At 40.2% G+C, this 17,949-nt stretch overlaps 2 protein-coding genes across 2 annotated transcripts in view; one reads left to right on the top strand and one right to left on the bottom strand.

Annotated features, from left to right (window-relative positions):
* Nucleotides 1-6: 6 nt before the first annotated feature.
* On the bottom strand, nt 7-1,874 carry spryd4 (SPRY domain containing 4). The gene is made up of 2 exons (XM_072367685.1): nt 1,690-1,874; nt 7-1,003 (listed from the first exon to the last, which is right to left on the bottom strand). The coding sequence occupies exons 1-2, from the start codon at nt 1,820-1,822 to the stop codon at nt 462-464; spliced, it is 675 nt and encodes a 224-aa protein (XP_072223786.1). The 5' UTR covers nt 1,823-1,874; the 3' UTR covers nt 7-461.
* Nucleotides 1,875-4,908: 3,034 nt separating this feature from the next.
* LOC140272291 (acid-sensing ion channel 1A-like) overlaps nt 4,909-17,949 on the top strand; it is a 45,140-nt gene continuing 32,099 nt past the window's right edge. Inside the window, exons 1-2 of the mRNA XM_072367684.1 lie at nt 4,909-5,935; nt 10,622-10,817. Coding sequence (XP_072223785.1) covers nt 5,574-5,935; nt 10,622-10,817 — 558 coding nt within the window. The 5' untranslated portion in view covers nt 4,909-5,573. The remainder of the gene's footprint in view (nt 5,936-10,621; nt 10,818-17,949) is intronic.

Genomic DNA, 17,949 nt, shown 5'->3' with positions numbered 1-17,949 from the left:
AAGTTAAAAGAATTTTATTAAACAGTATACAGTATGAAAATGAGACTGCATCAGGTTTTGCATTGATATGAGCTTTGTAATGCTGGGAAATGCTACAACATTCGGTATAAAAGAACAACTTGGCAGTTAATGCTCTTCTCAAAACCAACCACACATTCTTTTTATCTCAAACAGTCTGTGAGGTGAGTATATGCTGCACTTAAAAACAGCGTATTTAATGCAACTGTCTGAGACTTGACAACAACACATGAAAACTGAAAATACATTGTTAGAACATGTGATGTTTAACTGGACCACAGAAATTAACCGTCACTTGTTGTGAAGCTACACATGATTCCCAGTGTAGATATTGCTTTCTTTCCTGCAGAGTTATTTAAGATACTGTCGTGATAAGTGTTGCCAGAGGACCAAACGCAGCCCCCCGCATTTTACAGCCATCCCAAATATGAGTCAGTCGTGCCTCACTTCAGGCCTTCTGGCTCCTCCAGACCAGAGTGTGTGAGCAGCTCTCCATCCCATAGTCCAAACGCAGGACACAGAGGAACCTTGAACTGAGCTCTGAGAGTGTGAATGATACGGGGGTTCTCGATGTCCACCAACCCCAAGAGGCCTGCTTCATAGTCAAGAAGGATCCCTACACGGTCAGGCTTTCCCACCAGCGTCACGGGAACTATCTTACTGTTGGTCATGGCAAACCACTTCCGCTGAGCATAGCCAAACACCCAGGAGCAGCTGTTGGTGCCCACACAGTCCTCTCGGGACATCTGTGCCTCTGCAACACCGAGGCGAAATTCTTGAGACTTTTTGACTGTCACCTCCCAATAGTGTCGTCCGCTGCCGATCCTCTCATCAGCAAACACGACAGCCCAGTCTCGGAAGCGCTCAGGATTGTCTTGGACATGACTGGGGTCAAGGCCCAACATGCGGTAAATGACGCCGGTGTCTTTCTTGAAGAGGTCCAGGCTGCTGTGGGCCGTGCGCTCATCAAGTCTGAACTGCAGATCTGAAGAGGAAGACAACTTTTTTTTTTTTCTGTTTTCATGATTACTTTCAGCTTGACATCTCATAATGAAAGCTTAAGCTGTGTGTTAGCATCCATGTTATTTACAACCAAAACAGCTTTCCTAAAGCCACGTGAACCGAGGTTTACCAGAATAATACTTTCGTTTAGTAGTTCATTCTTTTTACAAAACATACACAAAAAAAAGCCTAATCAACATCCTCCATGTGTGATGATCCCATTTTTTTTTTGTAATTCAGAAAGCAAAACTTATTGGCTGAAATAAGTGAGAAAGTCAATACACCCGTTAACATTTCCTAAATGATTATCCCAGTAACCCGCTAAAAAATGTAATGTATAGTGTTAACACTATTTACCTTATACCACTCTGGTTTTAACAAACATTAATAAGCATTTCGAACAGCCAAGAGTCTTGTTTCATTACATGCAATAAGCAAATCTACCTGAGAAAACATTTGTTGCTGATTCGCCATTAAGGAGAGATGATGTTTAATTTGTTGCTACGCATTAGAGAATATAGGACGTTTGGGAGGGGAGGGCTGTAAATTGAACCCCCCAACAAAGACAAACGCCTGTCATTCATGCTGTGCCCGATATGGGACACTGACCTCTGAGGTGCAGAATCAAAAAGCAAGCATTTCAGTGACTGCTATAAAACATCAACTCACTGTTCCTCGTCGTTGTGGATATGAAGCATGTTCGCGCTGGCAGGCTGACAGCTCGCCTGTGTCTGGCTGACAGAGAGGACACACTCCGTCCTGCCAAACGACAGAGACGAGCTACTCCAACGGGCGTCGCCATGTTTAGTTTTTTTTCCTCACTGCTGCTGTCGCTGCTCACATGTTGTCGCTCCGTCTGCTTGCGAAATGTAGCTGCTCCACTCTCAGCCGCCCCCTGCAGGCCTGGAGAGGAACGACATTACGAGTCTGACCACAACACCCAACAGCACCACAGCCAGCAGATGCCTGTCACACCTGTCCAAAGGTGTGCTTCTGCAACACTTCTCTGAAGTAAACAAATGATTTAACCCAAAAATATCCCGTACATTATCACACAGTAAAGCAGAAAATTCAGAAACTCATAATCTCAGGATATGAAGCGCTGCTTCTTAGCCCAACCAAAATTTCCCCTGCAACATTCCCTCTTCGACTGTATGAAGAAGACAGATGTTGCCACTGTCTTGTCATCCACTGGTTTGTGAAACTTCACATTTAGCATTTAAGCTGTTGCTCTTTTGAGTTGTCTCTTTCAAAAGTTCCAACAGTGAGCATTGGATCTGACAGGAACATGGAAGTTATGTACACCCAGAGGGTAATGACTTGTCAGACACAGCATAGCCCTGCTCCTAAGCAACCCTACTTAATCATCTGCCTTACTCTAAATGGAACAATGTTTCACTAAATAGCCATTACAGTCTTTTATATGAAATATCAAAATGATAGTTACCGACCATACATCTATTACAAAAATACTTACTGAGGTCTGTGAAATCCCAAACAAGACCCCCCCCCCCCCCCCCCCCCCCCCCCCCCAATCCGTTGAGCTTTTGATAAAATGCAGGTTTGAGGCATTTGAGGCTATTGTTCCTGATTCGACTACATACATCAGTTGTATAGGGAAATTGTGGAAATCGTTTAGTAATAGCATAACATTTATCTATATCTAAGCATAAATATCATATAAATATGAAGACTATTTCATACTTATCTGGATATACTGTTGGAAGTTATGTTTTGGTGAAGACATACTGAATCCTTTCTCCATTATGTTGTTTAACCGTTGCATATCAATGTAGCTGCATGGAAAAACATCAAAAGAAACATTGGTTTGATGTTCAGCATTTGACTAAAACAAACTAAAACCATTAGGGTTTGTGCTAAATGTCAAATTCAAATGAGGAAGCTGAACACTTCAAACTCTGCATTGGAATTAATGAGCAAAAGTAGTGCTCAAAATATCAAGTTACTCTACAGCTTAGCTGCTGTGCAGGTTATCGAGAGCTCACTAACAATAACAGAATCCCACACAGAAGTATGTCTAACAGAATAACCATGGGGGAAAAGGTTTGCTTGAACTTTATGAAAATATGAAATTCAGTCCAAAATACTGTGATCTTTGTTAAGAGCTGAGAAGGCTTCTAATGTCACTGATGAGGATTTTTCCTTTCAAGCTTATGTGTTTAGGGCAGATAATGCATCTTTCATCACACGTAATAAATATTTTGTGATAATAACAAAGGCTCATTTGGTGTTGTGGAACAGCTAGATCCATTTTTCACACCAGTATCCAGCTGGGGACTAAATGCCATTTCTTATTCATGGGCTCAATCTAAACACGGCAAACATTGCTGCTTCTTATGACTTTGTTTTTGAGAGAAGCTGCTCTCAGACAAACTCAGCAACCGTCATATTCTGAAAGTAGTTTGGATGTATGTGTAGGCAGTTTCCATTCAAATTGCGGTCTCCTTTTCTCAGACTCAAGTGTGAGTTTAATAAGTTCATAATGCATGAAGACAGGACCAAGAAAATATTCTTATCACATAATGGCATACGTTCTATGCATCACATCACACAGTTCCATTAAGAACTTAACACAACATTAAAATTAAATGTAGTAAGTAGCTGATTTAAAAAAAAGTTGATATTCAATGTTCATTTCTTTGGAACATTGGGAATTTTGATTTCCAGAGCCCCAAATAAGACCACAAAGAAAGCTCCAGCAGTACAGACTAAGTAGCAATGGGTGTTTATTAGGGAGCATGTTTAGCAAAAGACATTATCCAGACACAATGTCAGGTGGGGTCTTCCCAGTTTTGGAGGACTAGATTTGTTTCCTCAGCTGCTTAGATCTCATAGCTGTGTTTCTTTATTTTTTTGTTTTTAATTTGCATTTTTTAATAATTTTTTTAGAAGGAGGCATCCTATCTTGTTAAATCTATCTAGATTAAAGCTGTGTGCTGAAAAAGGCCTCCTATTTTTGCTAGTTCTATTCTCGATATGAACCTTGATTTATTGAACAAAAAAGTCTTACGTGATGTCATGATATTAACTCCAGGCATCTAACAAAGACAGTGATAGGAGGGAACAACAGGGATGTCACATTACCTTATGTGGCTAATGCTTTATAGAAAGAGAAAACATTTTAGAACTCAGACAACCCTGTGTCGGCCTTGTGATATGTTGCGCAGACTTGTCTCCTTGCTGCAAGATTAAACCTTTGTGTTAACTGATTCTAGTGACTCTGAGCCTCATTGGGAGAATTTTTTTAACATACTGATCATTTTTCCATCAAGTTTTAAAATGGATGCACTTCTATGAGACGCCGTTAGCTGACTGTTTCTGTTTAGTGTTAACAGGAGTTTTACTTTTTTGGTTTGCCGTTTGCCTCTTTGAAGATTTAAAATCATCTGAACGGCTAGCAAAAGTTCAACATCACTGTTATCTTAGGTGTTATATCAAGCGGTTTGGATCAAATTTCCATAAACATTTATCAATTCGTCTTCTGACGTCCACTTGTACTTTTGACGTTTTTAAACAATTAAAGGAAAATATCAATGTTTTTCAGCAGATCCTAGGAACATAGTGCTTAACCTGGTAAAGTCACTCAGTTCTCATTAACATAAGCCTCAACATGACTGGAGACATCATATTGTAAATACCTTGGGGAAAAAATGACCAAAATGACCCAGTGAAATCAATTTCAGAGTTATATATAACTCTGATCATCTGTCTGTCCCTGTGCGCGGGAAGCTTTGTGTGTGGAGGGCATAAAAACAGTAAGTCACAGGTGAACAGGCGCAGAGCGTCAGTCCGCTCTCCTCCGTTCTCCTCTCTTCTTCTTTCTTCTCCTCTCGTCCGCCGCTGCTGATGCTCTCAGACCGACACAGACAGAAGAGGAGGAAACCTCACGACTCCCCACCGAACCACTCCTAAACGCGGTTTCAGAAAGCAGTCAGCATCTCCTGATCTAACCTGTAAACATGCGGATACAACGAGACATGCGTAAAGCGGAGCAACAGAGCAACTCTTAATAAATGCGCTCAAGTGTCAAACCGGATTTCTTTCTCTCATCAAGCTCCAGGGTTTCCTCTTGCTGGCGTGCTGGAATTATTTGTGCTTCGCGGGACTTGTAATCTTCTAGCGATCAGCGAGCTGATTAAAACACTTTATCTAGCCTTCTTTTTCTTTTCTGCACTGCAACCTATTTGAGAAACCTACTCAACATTAATACAGGCAGTGTTGGTGAACCCTCGCTCTTACGTATTGGTTTATGCTCGCCTTTGAGTCACGCTGCTTTTGCATGTCTGCTTCTTGTGAGAGCCATTACTTCTGCTCACAAATCCTGCTGCTCTCACTTTTTTTTAATGAACGGCGGATGTCTTTTACTGCGAGTGCATGAGTGATGGCGACAAAACCCTATCAGCCCCAAGAGTGGCCATCTGCACGTTTTCTCCTGTTCAGATGGATGACATGTGAATGAATACTTTCTCAGTTAGTGTTTTCAGGCTTTTTTCCCCCACTGACTCTGGCATTAAGATTCGTGGACTCTAACAATGGATCTCAAAGTGGAAACCGAGGAAATGGACTCAAATCAACCTCCACCCATAGAAGTTTTTGCACACAGCTCGACCCTCCACGGAATCTCCCACATCTTCACGTACGAGCGATTCTGCATCAAACGCTGCCTGTGGCTCGTTGTTTTCTTGGGCTCTCTGACCTTCTTGCTGTATGTGTGCGTGGACCGGATCCACTTCTACCTCGAGTACCCGCACGTCACCAAACTGGATGAGGTCACGACCCCGATTATGACGTTCCCCGCGGTCACATTCTGCAACCTGAACGCGTTCCGCTTCAGCCGGGTCACGCGCAACGACCTGTACCACGCAGGGGAGCTGCTGGCCCTACTCAACCAGAGGTAGCCATTAACATCTCATTTTTCAAGAGTCCAATGAAGCCCAGAATTTAATTCAAATTTAAAGGCATCTCTGCACTTGTTTTATTCTTTCTTATGGGAACAGAAAAGTCTCCACACTTTATTGTGTACCTACTTTCCTTCACTTGTATTTATGTTTTGCACCACCTTGTATTCTAACTCCACTACAGTTTAGAGAGATACTGAAGGCTGCTGATTCTTAGTAGATGCAGATTTTAGATGCTACACCTGCGTTGTAAAGGTTGCTAACATATTAAAACTATTTTATATGTTGGTTTTTAGCTCTAAGAAGCCAATGATTTCAGAACGTTTTGCTTATATATATACATATTTCTAAGTTGTATTTTGATTAAAACACTGCTTCTCCTAATAGTGTTTCACAGGCTGGAATTGCTACTTGAGTAAAGGATTTAATACTTAATCCTGCCAATTTGGTTTCATTCATCCAACGAGCCCCAGTTGGTTCCACCTTGTTGAGTCATACAGTGCTTGGAGAGTACGTTTGTCAGCCTTGAATTAAGTGAGGCATTATAATCAGAAACCTCCAGCTGTTTTGTTGGTGCAGCTGGAGGCTCTGGATACTGGTGCTTGGCAACTGTATGCACTGGAGGAAAAAAAGATGTGGAGAGTCTGCTTCTTTGATTACAAATTAAATGACAAAAGATGTGGGCATTTGTGTCGTTCTTACACTTAAATTCTGGCGCCTGGAACTTAAGCAAAGCTGCAGATACACTCCTCCCTTGCACATTTAAATTCACCTGTTCCCAAAAATTTGAACAAAAACAATGCCTTTTGAAATCATTATTAAAGAACAGCACGAATGACATTGTCAGTGGTTAAGATTGTGCATGGTGCCTGTCAAAGAGGCAGAGGAAGAAAACGATCTCAGAGAGAGAAACTCATTACGACTGATCCTTGATTTTGATGGTTTTGATTGCTTGTCCCATTGTGTCGTAATATTTTTCCAAATATCAACAAAGGCCGCAACAGAGAAGCAATTAACAAGATTCTTTTATTCGCTGCTGTTAGGGTGTAACAGTATTTCAGGAGAAGAAAGTGAAGACTAAAAGCTCAGCTTAGTTCTGAAGGTGTTTATTTTCATGGAGGCTTTCAAACAACTTCCATTGAAAATCTTTTATAAAGATTGGAAAACGAACATTAAAATGAGTTGTTTTGTCCTGTGACGCTGGTATCACTTACAATCAGTTCTTGCTATTTGGATTTTTCTACATTAAGACCCATGATCTCCCATTTGAGGCAACATTTCACAACACTGAACACCTTAGAAGGAAGGAGTTTCCCTCTCTGTATACTCATCTCAACGATCCCGCTCTTAAATAGGTTTAGTCCTCCTTCTCTGGCCTCCCTTGCAAGGAAGAGAGGCGATGCGATGACACACTTAGCTCTGACACCCCGCGGTCACAAATAAAAGCGCTTGTGGCATTAAATGCATTTAAGACTGTTCTCCACCCACCTCTCATGTTAGGAGTCATTAAGTCTGAGAAATGTCTCCTTGCATGATATTTAAGCTGCACACATGCTGAAGGGGCAATCTCTGCCATCTTCGTCAGCTTGCACTTATGGGACTTTATCTCAAAAGTGCCTTCTTAGCAGATTTGTCTAAAATCCGAACAGTAGAGACCCAACGCATTTCCTCAATGAAGTTCTCTCTCATTCAAACAAAAGCACTCCCTGCCTCTGTATTTATGGGGTTTAGACTAATGCTAATGTCACAAATATTACTTATGTGACTGATGTAAATCTGAGAGGATTTCAGTTTGACTGCTGGATGTCTCATTGCCCCCATGAAAGTGGAATTAAAAGGATATTTCCAAATGTTCGACCGTAATTCATTTTCTAGATGTGTGTAATAACATCAAATGTGACACGCTCTGAGTTTAATAAATCCAACCGCCGAATCTCATTCTTATTCATGTGGTCCATGAAAATGCATGGGGTGGATTAGTAATTCTTTCCTTCAAAAGATCAATAAAAGACCATATTCACATATGGGTGCATTCATATGAAGATCTTGTTAAAGGCCTTTCATTTGAGGAAAAAAAGAAACCTCAAAGCAATCTGCTCTTTGGTAAGTCCATTAAAATGGTGACATTTTTAATAATAGCACGGTGGGAGATCACAGCAAGGGTAGAGAGTGGGAGCATTTACAGCTATTCTGTTCTCTTATACCACAAGGCAGCGTGGTCAGATTTTTCTGAGCTCCGTTAAATAAAAGTACATTTCTCAGTGGCACCAATAATGCTGCATGTGATGTGGGTTCTCCAGCTCCCCACGCAGTCACTTGTCACCCTTTATTCCCAGTTTAGCTTTAAAAGACTATCAGATGGTAAAGAAAAACCTTCAGTGTGGCGATATCAGGGATTTAGTATTCAGTACCTATACATGTAACATGTACAGTCTTTTGGATTTTCTGGTGCACATTTTCATTTGATATATTTTCATAATATTTAGAGATTTTAGTTAGTGGGTTCTTTGTCTTTTGCCCTCCATGCAGCCAAAGCATAATAATTATCACTGGTCAACAGTGCTCAGACTAGAAACTTGCTACAAAGTGAAAATCAGACAAATCAGAGACAGGGTGTTGGAGCTAGACACATATCAAGCTGAGCAACCACTAATTTAGTAAAGTAACTGCGTGGTTAAAGTTAGGCTTTACAATGTATTTGGTTGAGGCTAAAACAGAAACCAGAATACAGCATTCGTTTTCATGATTATGGAAGTTTTCTGTTCTGTGACTGTTTCACATGAGACCCAGCGGTGCGTTCAGACCTTGCTTCCACACTTTGTTTCCAAATAAGCACATAACCAACATCATTTTAGCTTGCAAAGACCAAATGCTGGAGTCCTGCATGTGTCCAATTTTGCAAACCTGCATCTGTTTGCACCTGTTTGGCTCAATATTAGAACCGACCCACTCCTGCAGTTATCATTTGTCCAACAGTCACATGGAGACACAGGAACATTGCACTGGACTCTGCCAAACACATCCAGACATGACAATCGATTATGTGGTTCATTAGAGTTACTAAACACAATAATGGCTAATAGGGGCAAAGCAGTAGATGAAAATTGCCTGAGCTATTTGATCTCAATATGGCCTTAATGAATCTTCTGTGCATGCACATACTTAGAGCTGTTGTGACCACCTAAAAACACATAATAATGCCATGTGTAAACAAGGCCATTGAGTTTGTTGACATTAAGATGTTTAGCAGCTTAAGTTTGTGAGATAGCTGATTTGTACTAATTGGAGTGGCTTTAACTGATATTTTAAAAATACACATATATCAAATAACAATATACAAAACACTGTGATGGTATGTAAAGACCTTTGATTATAGCTATGATCAGAGACAAAGAGAGAAACCTACAAAGAATCAGTTCAGCCAAGAACTGCCCTGATTTGGTCCTTTTTCACTGATGTCTTAGCGTTTGGTATCTAACAGCAGACATACACCATTGGCAGCTAGCTGTTGAGCACAGAGGACCAATTAGCTGAGGAGACAGGTGCAGTCCAGAGCATTTTTAGTCTCTGAGGCTCTACATTCAATTTAGAATAGCTCTAATGATCCTTGACGAAAGTGCCAAGTCTGAGCTATAATTTGATCAGGCCAAAATTAAATGGGTTCAAAAGTAATTAGACACTTTTCGGCTAAAAGATACTTGCTTTTAGTTCCTGGTCAGTACAGCTCCGAAGTGGCTCAGAGTTGAGTTCAGAGAAACTTAATTGAGTTGTAGTTGTATGTCAATACTAGGAGTCCAGTATATCAGAAGGATATGAAGATTCATTATTTTGAATCCTTAAATCCTGCGGTTAATTAATCCTGAGGTGGTTTCTACTGATCCCTCACAGCATAAAGGTTTTAACCTGCTGTTTGGCTGTAAACTCTGAGAGCCCCAGTTTCCTTACGCAGTCCATAGACATGTGTATTGGGTTCAGTAGTGATTCAGGATATGAGCATGAGTTTCTTTTTTTTACCTCCAGGGGGTGTCCAGCATGTAGTCAGCCTCTAAATCTCAAATCTCTAAGTCTCAACTGGAACAGGCTCCAAGGTGGTTGTTAATTTAAGGTTTGGAGTTCCAGCTGAACTGTTTTCTTCTCTTGTTGTCAAACTTAATCCCCACCATTTAATCATTCAGTCACACTTAGCTTTAAAGGTGTTGCTGAGTTCAAGAATCCACACGAGCGTTTTACTAAAAGTCTCATGGCAAAAACAACCCAGTCAAACGTTTTTTTCTCTTGAAACCAGATAAGTGAGAGAGCTGTTACATTGACACTGATTTGACGACTGGGTTTATGAGCCTGTGTCTGAACTTTATTATGAAGTGTGCAATAAAGTGTTACACTCTGGTAATTCCGTTCATTTGAGAGCCATCAAATGCAACAGAAAAGTCATCATGCAGAGTTTCATTGTCTGTTTTCTGTCTCTTTTGATCGATTCTGGACAATTATTTTTTAGCTCTAGTTGAGCAGAGCAAAACACTCCCCATAAACCTCCCCAAAGTGCACAAAAATGGTTAAAGGCTGAACATCATTCCCTTTGAGGTAGTGTTTATTAACTGTGAGAATGTACTGCAGATCCATCAGTACGTGTCAAACTACTGGGCATAAAATTGCATTTTCTTCGCTTTCATCTATTTTGCCAGGTATGAGATCAGGGACATACACCTTGTTGAAGAGAGCGTGCTGGAGAGCCTAAAGGTCAAAGCCGACTTTCACAATTTTAAGCCAAAATCCTTCAACATGTGGGAATTCTACGACCGCACCGGTCACGACATCAATGACATGCTGCTGTCCTGCCACTTCCACGGCACAGAGTGCAGACCAGAGGACTTCAAAGTGGTAAGTCTTTTTCTTTGGAAGATCTGATCTGATAACAGTCTGTAAACCCAGCAGTTATAGTACATAGTATATATAGTTATGGATAATCATATAGCTACCTGGAGAAGACGCCAGTGTTTAGGGGCTTGCAGTGTTGCCCGGAAGTATTGGATATAGAATATTGGATAGTGAACATTAGGACCAAGCCTTCCTCCTATATGAGCTGATCGTTGTTTGAATGCATTTCTTTTGTAAAGACAAAAACCGTCGCTAGAAGTTTTAAGAGGGTACATTTGCCAAATTGTTCAGCCTCTTTTGCTCTTCACAAAATGTTTACATGCTACCAAAGTCTACTCAAGCAGGATTAGTTTATACAACTCAGACTACAAACAAAAAGCAGAAAGCATTTTCGCACCAAAATCTTGTTCCTTTATTATAAATTCTGAATATTCACACACAGCTATCTGTTTATAAAGATTTGACAGAGGACAGTCCACAAAACCGGCTGTTACTGCAATTACCAAATTCCAGCATTTAAATAAATTCATGTCATCATCACCACTTTCTCCTTTCAATGCTCTATTTTTACAGCTGTCTTAAATCTAAATTCATAGTAGAGTAAATGGAAAGAAGGCGGGGTTCAGACACAGCCCGAGCCTAATATTATACTGGGTTTCATTCATATATTCGTTCAGCCTATATTTATGCATGAGAAATCCTTGAGGGGCAGCCATGTTTTTCCACTGGCACTGAGTCAAGTATGGAAGCAAAGAGAAAAACAACCAACAGACTGAAAACTCAGCAACCAGAGACTCCATTCGTGACACAGAGTCACGTTGTGAGTACTCACATCACAGATGGGACTAAGGAACAGCCAAAGTCAGCACCTTAGTTGGTTTAACTGATGTGCAACCACTGAAATGGAAGTGATATTAGAATACATTATTAATGTCCACCCACACTGATATTGCACCAATCTGACTTTCTGTAATCAGAGCCACACCATATGTGCCTTCGACTTAATGTGATGCTGCACAGCTCTTACTAAACGTGATACCTGCTTGGCCTAAAACAATACACGCTGGTTAGAAATGTCATCGGACTTTATGCAGGCACTAGAGGACACGATCATGTCACATGACATTAAAACGTTAAAGTAGCAAGGGGGCTGCAGTTTTCTGAGTCTGGAGCTGAAAATCTTCCTACACCTGTGCCAAGTGGGAGCTATTTAGGTGACAATAAAACTGCCTGACTACATTAGGTCTTCACTAGGATGCAGCATGTGATATGTTTTTATCCAAATTACTCTGTTCTTGCTCACTCACTTTTTAGAAAAATCTTTCTCCTGTTCACAATACCTCTATTTTTTTTTATCAATGGCATTAGAGTGAGCACTCAAGTCTAGTGTTCCAAATGAAACAGAAATTAAGCAAAACTTCATTCCTCTAAAGTAGTTTTTCTTGCAGTATTGTCACAAGATTAGTCATTTTTTGTGAGGTCGCTCAAACCGCAGAAAGAAAAATATATCGAGCTCAACAGAGGTTTTTAGAGCTTGTTCTGCTGAAATCATTGATGGTTAGCGGCGGTAAAACACAATCGCCCAAATATACACTGTGCTACAAAATGTACAGCACTATCATCGCAGAATAAGACATTTAGTTATTACAAATTTGTTTTTTTTAGAATCACGTTCAAACTTCTGAGATCAATTCTTCTTTGTCCTCTTTTCTGATGATCACCCTCTGGTGTGTTGATATGAGCCTGAAATTAGATTTATTTATTTACTGCAATCCGTGTAGTCTTCTGTAAGAGTTTCCATGTGTTTTTTTATTTCATTCATTTTCATGCAAGGAGGGGCCATCATTTTATAGAGATATCATTGGAAATGAAACCATTGCGGGAAAGGTATTAAGATTAAAATTGGTGAAGAAAATGTGCATAAGTAGAGCAGTGATATTATATAGCGTATATGGTTTGAATTATGCATATATAAGTTTCCCCTGCAGCAGAGGGGGAGATCTGCAGGGCTGGGTCTGCCATAAAACCCTGCAATAGCAACTGTAGCTTTTTTTTTTTCTAGATTTGGAACTTTGGAACTTCCGTCTTTCATACTTACTTTTGATCAATTTTAATTGTATCCTCAGTGGATATTTATGTCATTATTAAGTGGTAATTATCAAAGTGGTCAATAGCATGTTATTCAGCAGACTTCAGTAAGAGAAGGCTTGGATGTGTAGACCAAAGATATAACAGGGGAACATGTTAAAAGGCATTCCCACTCAATGACACCAAGAAGGAGCAGTGCACACTGCCCCGCAGCAGCTAATTGAGGTGGCTTTGAAGTGGTAACTCTGGCAATTTTCCTCCCCAAACCCAGTGAAAACAGCACTATTGGGTGTTTTTGTGTCTCTGCCTGCTGTTGTGCGTTCCTTAGAATTTTTCATTATATCCTCATAAATATGATCTCAGAAATCATCAGACTTTCACGTCCAAAATGTGGACAAAGTGAACCAAATTAAACAAAACACATATTCATACAGTCTGTTTATTTATCAAGGAAAAAGAACCAATGTCACATGTCAGCCAGTAAAGTGTATGAACATGCAGATTTGCAGTTCATTCAAAGGTGGAGTTGGAGTCAGGTCTTTTTATATGGTGGGATGACAATCAAATATGAGTGAGTGCCCTCTTTAAGGGGCACAGCTCAAGAAACATGAGTCTGGCCCCCAGGCACCGGCCTCAGGAGCTTTATGAGCTGAATGGCAGGTGAAGATTGGGTGCTCATGCCTGGTGGTTCAAGATTGGTCAGATTGGTTCAAGGGAGTTGGATTGTCACCTAACTGCAGGAAAGGTACCATAGTTGTTTTACTTAGTTCAGTACTGCTTGTAGTTAGTTTACGACCTTTGATGGTTGGTGGAAGCATGTTTCTGGACCAAATTCAAAATTGCTCATAGACAGGCTCTGGGAGAAAGGTGACGTCAAAACATTGTGAGAGAGGAACAGCCAATTTGAAAACTCCAACACTTAACTATTCTGCACGTGACATTCCCCGTTTTAAAGTGACCAAAATAGTTACAGTATGTACTGGACTAATAAACAACATTGGTATGATTAGTACATCTGTTCCCCTCTGGCAAAAAAAGAGGGATGTGCTGAGTTTCTTTTATAGTATAGTGTGATGTTTGAGGAAAAAGGCAAAATGGGGACATGACTACCGCTGTTGCGACTGAAACAACTTATGGTATCTAACGACAAAACACTGAAAATAAAACAGTGTATAAAAATGACTGATGTCTAGTGGTCAAGTTGGCGATAGCAGCCATCGTAAATGCCATCCACCCACTATCTACAAACAAATTTAATTTACATTGCTAAGTTAAATCATCCATAGAGGAGAAAACAAGCAACTTAGGCATCACTTTGAAGACCTTTGTTCCTCATTAATGTTTTCATCTGGGTAAAGAAAATTACAAGATTCTCCCTCAAGCTAATTCCTCCACTTTTTTCTTCATCATCTCCCTCAGAACATGACTTCTTTTCTACATGCCTTTTATAAAGCTAACATAGCCATTCCTCGGTGTGTAGAAGGACCCACTAAACGAGGTAAACAGTATGTGAATCATTCTAGCCAATAAAATAAACTTTAAATACTGACGGAAACCTTTTTTATTGTTATACTCTGTAAGTAACCTGTTGAGATCTATTAACTGGAGATATAAAGAGGTTTGTTTTCGGTCCTGGGATGCACAGTGGTGTGGTAGTTAGGACCGTCGCCTCACAGCGAGAGGGCTGCAGGTTCAACTCCCGGCTCCAGGTTTTCCCTGTGTATGCATGGGTTCTCTCCGGGTACTCCGGGTTCCTCCCACCATCCAAAAACATGCATGTTAGGTTAATTGGTGTCTCTAAAATTGTGCTTAGGAGTGAGTGTGTGTGGTTGTTTGTCTCGTTTGTCTCTGTGTGACCCAGTGATGGACTGGCGACCTGTCCAGGGTCCAGGCTCCAGCCCCCCCACGACCCAACCGACGGATTAAGTGGGTATAGAAAATGGATGGATGGATGGTTTCTGTCCTAATTAGAGTGCACACTACACATGCATGCAGTTTGTTTGAAAAGCAATTTGTATGATGTAGAAATGATATATATAGACTTTTATTGCATATTGTTTATTCAGCCATTGAGCATAATTTTTTTTTTCATTATCTCTACATAACTTTTTTATCATTAAAATTATTATCTTGTCTGTTGAGTAAACCCCACACCTTTTATTGTACTGTTCTTAATTTCCAATCAATGATAAACAAAGTCACATTTTCTTTTATCTCATCACAGTAAGTTCCAGGCAAAGCACTGAAATAGGATTATACATATTCTAAAACTACCACAAAGAGAGCACTGGTATCTAAATTGGTATCAAGGGATAAAAAGTCAGATTGGTGCAAAGTAGTTTGCAGAGCTTTAGTTATATCTTAACAACCATAGATGTGAAACTGCTGTTGATCCGTTTGAGTCTGTTCTGAGATAAACAGAAGGCAGAAATTGAACGATTTGTTGGGGTTTTTCTAACTGGTAAATCGAGATCTTTACTGCATTGAAGAAATTGTGAAATTTCACAGAAAGGAGACCACAGGTGTAAATCATGGAATCAGCGGTGACTGAATTCTATTGAACAGCTTCAGGCTCCAAGTTCAGCTGGCTTACCGTCACAACGTCATGGCTAACTGGGTCACCATCAGTTGCTGATGTTGTTAGTTATGCCCGTGATTTTCAGCCTTTTTGCTGTAAAAAGTCGGTCTGGATTTCATAAACTGAGATCCCCTTTTAGCTTGCCTTCTTGTTGCACACAGAAACATAACAAGGCTTGTAATGAGTTTGCTCTTCTCACAGTGAGAATAAAAAGAAAATAATATCCAAAACCAAACAGTCCTTTTTAGGCTGAGAGGGGAAGATTGTGTTTGTGTGGCCCTTTAATGATGTAGTGGGCGCTGGCTGAGCACAAAGCCTGTCTCTTCAACCCAAACATTGCATCATTACTTTGCCTTGATAGGATTCGAGACTGCCTTGTGGTTGTGAGCACATGCTTCCAAAGTCCTGATTAGTTCCACTTCAGTCACTCTCTCCAGCACTGGAAGATGAAATGCACACACAGGAATCGGTTAAGTTTTTGTTTTGGATGTCTGTGTGTGTGTGTTGTTATATCGTATGAACTTTTATACCCGCTGAATCATCTTACTGACATCTCGGTGTTTCTTCAGTATTCATGGGGATGGATAATTTATGTTGTGGTTAATTTAGGTAGCACACAAGTCTGGGGCTGATTCTAAAACTACCCCTTAATCCCATTTCAACTGTGTCTACTTTAATAGAGACTCTTTGAAGAGCAGAAAGCGCTCAGAAAATTGCATCTGGATAGAACATAGTGACAGTAGAAAGGTGTTTCCCCTGAAGAGATTTAAGGCTTTTATTTCTCTCCTCTCAACTTCCTTTTATAATCTTCATCACAACTCCAGAAGATGGCATGGTATACTGCCTTTGAAGATGGCCTTTGATGCACGACATTGTTAATCTTTCCATCGTTTCATTGCACAGTGCCTGATGAATAAGGAAAGAAATGCATCCCTACTTACTGATCTTTGTGAAAAGATCAAATCAGAAAAAGAGGCTGTGATAAGAGAGACGATTTGGTTCTTAGATAAATGACCAAGATTGGTTCTTTTAAGGAAATAATTAATTTGCCTAAATGGTTTGGAAAACAAAAGCATGAATCTGTAAATTTGCCTTCCGGACCACTTTTCCAAATAATGCTAAACATTTTTATATTCTGTCGAAGAGGTATGTCTTAATCATTTTTCCATTTTTTAATACACAATCTAGTTAAGCATAGTGATCAGTGGCCCCTTTAAAGGGTTTGTTTTGTTTGGGTTTATTCACAAAATTGCTATTAAAGTTGATGGTACAGAAAATGAAGACGGAATGGCTGTTAAATTGTCCCCCTGAGAGTTTTTGTTTGAGTTCATCTAAAATGTGTTTTCCTTTTAAGGACTACATTTTTTTACTCTTTTGCAGAGGACTGGACGAAAACATTAATGCCACTGTTGTATCTGTAAATATGGCGCCACAGCCAGTGGACTGTTAATCAGGCTTGCCCACATAAGGCAAACATGGGGTGAATAACTAGCCTGGCTAAACAAAAATCTGCCAAGCAGAACCACTGAATCCCATTCATTAAGATGCTAAAACACGCTAAAAGAGGCAATTTATCATTTTATAGAATATGTGCATATTCAAAACAGTGATGAAAGTATGAGCAAAAAAATTAGATGTAACATGTTAATTAGTGAGTTTTAGAGCTGTTTTTAGGCAGATTTTGTTATCTGAGGACAGAGCTAGGCTTGTTGTTCTTCAATCACTGTAGTACTAAGATAACCAGCTAAGCTGAGTGTTGCTTTATTCAACTAATGGACTCAAATGTCTGTCTTTGCTTTAAGCCATTATTCCCCATCAAAGCTTCAATTCAAGACAATTTGAGATTAAGCGGTTTGTTATGATGATGTGTTTTCCCTTCAATTTTGCATGCTATTCCTTAATAATCACTTAGTGTGTTAGACAGTGAAACGTAAGCACAGTCAGTCATGTGCAATTTTATTGAGTTCCTTCACTCAGAGCAATACTTTGAGGATCGATTAAATACTCTGGCAGTTGTAACAGAGTTATTGAAAGCTCCCCGAGCCCCTCCTGTATTCCTCAACATTTGAGTGGAATCATCCCTGCTAATTGGACTCTGAGGTATTTCTGGTGTAGACGGCAAACTGTGCTCATTTTAAAACCCACTCACCAGTGAACTCCAGTAAGGGGGAACCAAATGAGAGTCTTACTCTGACGAGAGCTTCCCTTGGTCTAATGCTTGGCCCTTTTTCATTTGTCAAAGTCAAGCTTTGACAGCCCCACCCCGGGAATAGATGTAAGTTCGTGAGCTCCCAGCTCACTGCTGTTTAGTCAGTCGTGCTATGATTTCTGTACTGATCGCGGCTGTCATGTTTTAAAGAAGGCAACATGCATTTGTAGATTTTGCAAACAAAACGTAAACCTGGGAAGAGACCGGACAGAACAGAGAATCACCGCATTTAGGCTGCGTGGTTGTGGATGCGTTGAGAA

Source organism: Leuresthes tenuis, unplaced genomic scaffold, assembly GCF_036924035.1.
Source record: "Leuresthes tenuis unplaced genomic scaffold, fLeuTen1.0.hap1 SCAF_16, whole genome shotgun sequence".
Taxonomy (NCBI): Eukaryota; Metazoa; Chordata; class Actinopteri; order Atheriniformes; family Atherinopsidae; genus Leuresthes; species Leuresthes tenuis.
Note: the sequence above shows the minus strand (reverse complement) of the source record. Positions and strands in the feature narration are given on the sequence as shown.

Coding starts and splice junctions, on each gene's coding strand:
- spryd4 (XM_072367685.1), bottom strand. CDS start 1,822: ATGGCGACGCCCGTTGGAGTAGCTCGTCTCTGTCGTTTGGCAGGACGG. Junction 1,004..1,689: donor ATCCACAACGACGAGGAACA/GTGAGTTGATGT, acceptor CTTCCTCTTCAG/ATCTGCAGTTCAGACTTGAT.